Genomic DNA, 7,282 nt, shown 5'->3' with positions numbered 1-7,282 from the left:
GCTCAACGATTAATTTTTCCAAACCCCTCCTTTGCGTGATGCTAATCTGCGGTGATTGGTCTGATTGGTCGATTTCATTTCCGTTTCATCATGCCTGTAATGCCTGATAAATTTGTAAAAGTTTTCCCTGGTCTACGCACTCAACAAGTGGGTGGGCAATATGCTAATGTTTCATGTTGACGTCAACATAAAACGGCTTGGATTCGTTTTAAAAACGACTCGTTTAAATGATTCAGAGTCGACTTTTTCTTTTGAGAGACAACAACTTTATACACGGTGCACTTTCAGATTTAAAACTTTGCAGGATGTTTTCATTCACTTACAGCTGTGTTACACACTGGACGAAAGGAAATTAATTTAAATTTGAATTGTGTATACATTTTAGATTTGTGAAGTAAAAAATATTGTTTTTATTTTAAAAGGAAATGGGTAAGGTGCCCCCAGAATTAGCATAGAATGTCACAGTCTTCAGCGGGTGTGCCCAGGATGGCCACCAGATGACACTGTTTTCTGAGAGCACATGGCTTGTGTTGTGTTTGTTTGGTGCCATGTGCTCTCTCCTGTCTATGGTCTTGCCCCGCCCATCTTGTTACCTCATTATTGTTTAAGTTGCTCCACCTGTGTCTCCCTCGCTAGCCTCCTCATTTGGTTTCCTATTTATTTTCCTGGTGTCCAGTGTTGCCAATTTAGCTACTTTGTAGCTAGATTTAGCGACTTCCGCCCCTTTTGAGACTTTTTTCAAAAGTTTAGGGACAAATAAAGCAACTTCTTGGACAAACCTTATCTAAGTTCTCCTCTTGCCCACTGATCTACAGTCATCTTTATATAGATCAGTGAATTTGTCATTGTGATGTCATTTAGTGACATTTAGCTACCAGTTTTAGCTACTTTCAATTGAAAGCAGTTGTCTGTAATCCTGTGCTGATCCGTCGTTTTTCATTGTGTGTGTTATGTCTGCATGTAGTGCAGTTCCTAGCCTGCCTGTATGTTTTTCCCCCTCGGGGTTGTTTTAGTTTGTGTTTGTTTCATTTTATTATTAAAAGAAAGAACGATTCATCCTGCATTTGAGTCCTCGCTTCATCTCTCCACACGCACCGTGACATAGAAGGCCCCGAGTGGCATGTTGTTGCTAGTGTTATAATTTTATTAAAACCAATAATTGAGTGTGAATTCGAACTGAATGATTTCACTAAATTAGCCAGTGTTGCTGCTATGACATATTATTATACTGTATCTTCAATAGAACATATGGGAAGATACTTATATTCATATGATTGCATGTAAGTTTTTTTGCACAAAAAATGATTCTGTCATCATGTTGTTCCAAAACAGCATGACTTCCTTTCTGTTATTGATTTCAAAAGAAAACATTTTGAAGAATGTTTCAACAACTTTGGACCCCATTGCCCTTTACTGTATAGACCATAGACTGTCAAAAAAGATGGACGATGCGTCTTCTATTCCTTTCACTACAGAAAAGTGAAGCCAAAGCATCTCGGTATGGCCGCTGCCATCTTGAGTAAATGACGTCATTTGGAGCCAGAGTCTGTGCAGTAGTGTCGTGAGGTGGAGCCGCGGTATCAAACTCCTGCCCAAACTCCCGCAGACCCTATCAACCATAACGACACGCCCTGTTTTTATAGCATCAAATTACTAGGTAAAATCAAACTTATCACAACAAAGAACAATTGAACATATATCAGCGTGATATCATCTACCTTAAATGACCAAAACCATCTTTTGGAAAATTGTATTGGAAGTGTCATTTATTTTTTTTATTTTGACTCAATCCCATTCGTTTACATGGAGAGGGTGGGGTTTATGACCTGTACTGCAGCCAGCCACCGGGGGGCGATCAAAGACCCCGCAGCTTCACTTTTCAGAACGTGTGAGGTAGAGGTCTACACGGTCCATAAATTCGTACCTGAACCCGAAGAGACCCGTAAATGTGCTACACTGAACCGACCCGGACCCATCTGTTATTTTGAAAGTTGGACCCGGGCTCGTGCAGAACCGAGAAATGTAAAAAATGTACTCCAGTCAACTTGCATAATAATTTAGACTGTTTGCCCATTTGGATTATAATAACGATTGCTCGTCCAGTGCCATGGCCGCTGACGTTAGCTTTACTTATTTGCTATCATCTCTGTGCTCTCTGAGTCTGAGCAAACATTTTAGATATAACAACAAGACGGTTCATTCATAATATTATTTAAAGAATAATCAATAATAATTCACATCACTCATGAAGGTATCCATTATCACCGTAAAAAAAAAAAAAAAAAAAATCAATAACTCGCATCACTCATGAAAGGTATCCATTATCACCGTTGCGTGTGCATTAACTCCGCCCACCCTGCTTCTGATGACGTCGCTCGCAGGTTTTTTTTTTTTTTTCCCCCCCACCTTATTTCAAATTACCGACTCACACTTTTCTCAACAACACACGCACAGCGCTGACTGACTCTGATAACAGCCGGGTGTTTTCCGAGTCCGATCGACTCGGGTATTACACACAATGTTAAACAGACCCGGGACCCAAAGTAATAGATTGGGACCCGACCCGGACCCGGCTGACCATTTAAAATATAGCCCCGAACCCGTACGGATCCCGGGTCGGGTCCCGGGTCCTCGGGTCTCGGGTCCTCCGTGTAGACCTCTAGTGTGAGGCACACCCGGTTTAGACTAAGAAAGAAGCACTGAGACATTTTTCAAAATATCTTTTGTGGTGCACAAAATAAAGTCACTCATATAAGTTTGGAACAGCATGAGGATGAGTAATTTGGCCATTTTTGTGTTTAAAAATGCAAGATGCAGGGTAGTGAGCTTATTTTAATTTAAGGTCTGCGTTTTTAGTACATTGTTTCATGCATGTGACGCAAAGGTGCAACAATCAAACACATCTGTGTAGCGCATTGTTTACACAGAAAAACAATGGCAAAGCAGCACAGTGGAGTTTAAAAACACACTGTGTGAACGGCTCCTAAATGTCCAAATGTTTTTTTGCCTGCCATACAGAAAGCAGCACAGTGGAGTGTAAAAGTGCACACACACAGTGGAGTGTGTATTATTCACACAAATCATGTTTTTCACTGGACAGTATGACTTTTTCTCTTTGCCAATCACATGTCTGTAGATGCTGTCATTTGGGTCATGTTGAATGCCATATGTTTGCTATGACATGTCCATTATGATGCACCAGTGAGTCATTGGCTGTGAAATAGTGAGGCACCCCCAGAATCCTCTCTGATCTTGTCTGAACAGATTACATTAGTTAACACATTAACTTTTAAGAACCTGTTTTATTTAGTATGCTTCCACAGTACTTTTTACTTATAGATGTAATGTAATGTTTAAATGTTAAGTAAAATAAAATGTGGCTTCTCTTTGTTTTTTTACTCACGGGCATTTTTATTTTCCCCCCCAGGGAAGTACCTGCTGCCATATGCCTCAACTCAACAGACATGGTCAGCTACAGGCTCAGAGACCACCAACCTGGTGCGCATGCGCTCCCAGACCCTTGGCAAATCTGCACCCTCTCTCACAGCCAGCCTGGTCAGTATACCACAAAAAAGTTGAACTGATATCATGTGGTAGATTCCCCACTCAAACACTAGGGAGCACTGCTGCATCATTTACTCTACGAATAACATATTTTGGCCTGTTCACTGTGATAAAGAACCCCTTAATTTCCATACAGTTAACTAGCAAGATGTTGCTTTTATGGCATGTTGAATTTGGAAACATTTTGGTCTTTTGTTAAAGAAGCAAAAACAAAAAGAATCAGGCATTTGGCTTGAACTGATGAGAATGATTAACTTGTTCTGACTAACTGAAAGATGAATAAGGAAAATATTAGCCCAATAGTTACTTAGAAAAATATATAAAACTCAATCACAGTTAAAACAACATTTCACTGATTTTCTATGGGGTGGGAGGAAGGGTTGCCTCTGGCCTTGTATACCTGCCCCATCCTGCTTTTTTTCCTTGCATACAGTACAAACAAATGCCTCAAAATACATTGAATGACACTTTGTGGTAGCAAACATGGTTCCAGTTATTATGAACTGACATGTCACACCTCTCTTGCCAGGAAAAATCATCTTTTGTTGTCTATGGTCTGCAATATTGATGCAACCATCGTTGTGTGACAGAGTATTAAATAGGACTCAAAGATGAAAGGGACATTTCACACAAAAAAGAAAATGCTGTCAGAATCTACTTAGCTGCATGTGTTTTAAAAATTTTTAACAGTGTTACACTTATCAAGTTATTTCGCAGAATGTCCATGCTGCTCTATTCCTTACAATGAAAGTGTTGACCAGAGGCTGTCAAACTCCATAAAAGCACTGCATTTGACTCTTGCGAAGAGCAATATTTACAAATTGCTCAATATAAAGAAATTCAGGATTGTAGCAAGTTGGAGAAGCAGTCTGGATAAGTAAAATTATAACGTTTCTTTTGTTGGTTTCAGTTTCTTTGTTAGCTGCATTGTTCACCAAAAAAATTAAATTCTGCCATGATTTGCTCACTCTCATGTCGTTAAATTCCATAAGATTTCTGTTAATCATCAGAACACAAATGAAGATATTTAAAAAAAAATTATTTCATTATTTTTGTCCATCCATGATCTCCATGCAACTAAAAAAACCTTGCTTGATGCATACAAACCAATAAGGTTTGTTCATGTGTGTCAAGCATGCGCAATTGAGCTTTAATCTGTTTAATGTGTTCTATGCACGTTAAATTAAATCTTTTCAAAACTCTTAAATTAGATTGGTTCATTAATACAATTATATCTCTTTAGAGGACTTGGATTAAACGGGTGGATTGCTATAGATTATTTTTTGTTTTTATCAATTTTTGTTATTGGTTTTGTGGACTCTCAGTGGATGGACAAAAATGAGATGGGAATACTTAAAATATCTGTATATGTGTTCTGAAGATGGACTAAGGTTCTGTGGGTTTATAACAACATGAAGATGAGTACATGATAACAGAACATGATGTAAAGTGATGAAGTCTAATGACAGTCAGTGAGGATCTGTTTTCTTTTATTTTTTTCTCTCTTTTTTTTCATTTTTGAGTGTGTATATAGTGTGAAGTAAATAACTATTTAATACCAATTTAATTTTTATTTTTCAGTTGCATCATTAAATTGCACTATACCACAGCATTGCTCACTGGAGAAAAAACCCCACTAATCTCAAACCTATACTTTAGTTTGTCTGCAAGACCTAGCATTGCCTAAGAGGAGCCATGTTGATGTTAATACAGCCATATTCCTATTCCAGTTTTTGGACCAAATATCTTCAAGATTAGGGGAGTTTTTGAAACTTTATTTTTGTCTGTGTTGAGCTGGAAACTGTGATGATATCCTGAGAAACTGCCATTTCTTATTTGCCTCTCCTGAGCCGTGGCAAACAGAGGTCCAGGTTCCATGTTGGGCGCCTGATTGAAATTAATGACCGCAGAGAGCAGGGTCAATGCTGCAACAAACAGAATGTCATTTAGTTAGCGGCCGTATCCAATCTGCTTTCATTGTGGCCTCCTGGGTGTCTCTCACGCTCCCCTGCTGAAATAAACAGCCTTTGACCAGCTTAGATAACCAGTTAAAACCATACTACTGGTTTCCTATATTAGGTATGCTGCTGAGTTGAAAAACGAGAACCAAATTTTATTCAGAACCAGTTCTGTTATAAAATTAATACTAAAAATAAATAGAATAGAAAATAAAAGAATACTAGAAAGAAAAAGAACATACAGTAACATTTAGGGCAATGAAATCATGGAATCATTTACCATTGTCATTAATTCGGATAACACGAAAAATTGATTTTAAAAGGCAGGTTAAGGCACACCATGGAATTCTGTACTTATAGGAGGTTGAGGTATAGGAATTAATTGAATGAGCAATACGTTTTTTTATATAGTAGGTATTATAGATATTAAAAAGGGTGGAAGAAATGTTTATAGAGATGCTTTGGAATGTGGAGAATGTATTTAACTTTTTATTTTCTTTTTTCTTTATTTTTTAATGTGTGTAATGTATGAATGTTAAGTGTTGTGTGCAGGGTTTGAAATTAACACCCGCCAAATGCGGGTAAAAATCAGCTGTGGCGGGTAACGCTGTCAAATCACTAGCCAATTTGGCTGGTTACTTTTCGTAAATTGTTCACTCATTAATTTCTTGGGGAAGTTCATGCAGGCCAAATCTGCGCAGGTTTAGCGCAAATACTGAACTCGTGAGACATCATGACATTATCGAGTCTATTGCAAAAGCTAAACAAAACACCTACAGAGGCGTGCATACGTGACGTGATGAAGTCTGGTTAGACCAACACACACAGGCTTCAGTACTCGTGCGCATTTAGAGTGGTTCTTTCACTGCATGATTCAGTCTATTAATATGCATTAAGAATGATCACATAATTCAAGATGAGGCAGAACATGTATATATTTATATAAATTCATATAGTTAATCAATATCACACGAAGAGTGCCGTTTTTTCTTAAAAAATCAGCATGGTTACAAATGTGATATTTATTTTATACAACAGTTCAATAAACAATAAGTTAATATCAAGAGACTTACGTTTTAGACCCCATATTGGCTATTTTTGCGCTATTTCTGTGCTATTTCGCCAACAAAAAAACATTCCAAACACAGCCACAGCACTGTTTTGCGTCTCTGAGCAACATGACGTTGTTTTGTTTCTGAATGAATCAACCGTTTAAATGATTCGGTTCAATCGCAATGACTAGCTTAACAGTGAATTGCTGCCACCTACTGGCGGTTTTAATTTCACATTTAAAGTATCTTTTCATTTTTTAAATAATTTCAAATATCAGTATTCAACATTTCATGTTTTAAATATCAAAACATTATTTATGCATTTGTAACTGCAGTTTAAAGCATTCCATGTCCCTCTAAGCTGCATTAACGTGTAAATGCATCTAAATGCCACTTCATATGCAACTTCTGCAAAGATTAATTTTTATTGATACTGATTTAATTTGTTTAGTAACAGCCTAAATGTATTATTATTATAATTGACTGATTAAATGTAAGAATTTGTCTCAAAAGACGTACACTTAAAATGGCTGTATAAAGGTAAGAATGCCCATAAAAGTTAAAAAATCAATTTAAACTTATTGGAAAAGTTAATTTCTATCAACTGCTGTGAACTGACCACACAGAATATGAAGAATATCAAAAACTTTAGGAGTCAGCTGTCCACGGTAGTCCTTAAGATATCAGCACAATAACACACTCAGCAAA

At 37.4% G+C, this 7,282-nt stretch overlaps 1 protein-coding gene across 2 annotated transcripts in view; it reads left to right on the top strand.

Moving 5' to 3' along the window:
• Positions 1 to 7,282, top strand: part of LOC107681051 (microtubule-associated serine/threonine-protein kinase 4-like) — a 135,346-nt gene that overhangs the window by 55,698 nt on the left and 72,366 nt on the right. For both annotated transcript variants that reach the window (XM_016477197.1, XM_016477193.1), the window contains exon 3: positions 3,428 to 3,555. In XM_016477197.1, coding sequence (XP_016332683.1) covers positions 3,428 to 3,555 — 128 coding nt within the window. The remainder of the gene's footprint in view (positions 1 to 3,427; positions 3,556 to 7,282) is intronic.

This window comes from Sinocyclocheilus anshuiensis, unplaced genomic scaffold (assembly GCF_001515605.1).
Source record: "Sinocyclocheilus anshuiensis isolate Anshui unplaced genomic scaffold, SAMN03320099.WGS_v1.1 scaffold1736, whole genome shotgun sequence".
In the NCBI taxonomy this organism is placed as follows: domain Eukaryota; kingdom Metazoa; phylum Chordata; class Actinopteri; order Cypriniformes; family Cyprinidae; genus Sinocyclocheilus; species Sinocyclocheilus anshuiensis.
This window is presented reverse-complemented; position numbering and strand designations above follow the sequence as displayed.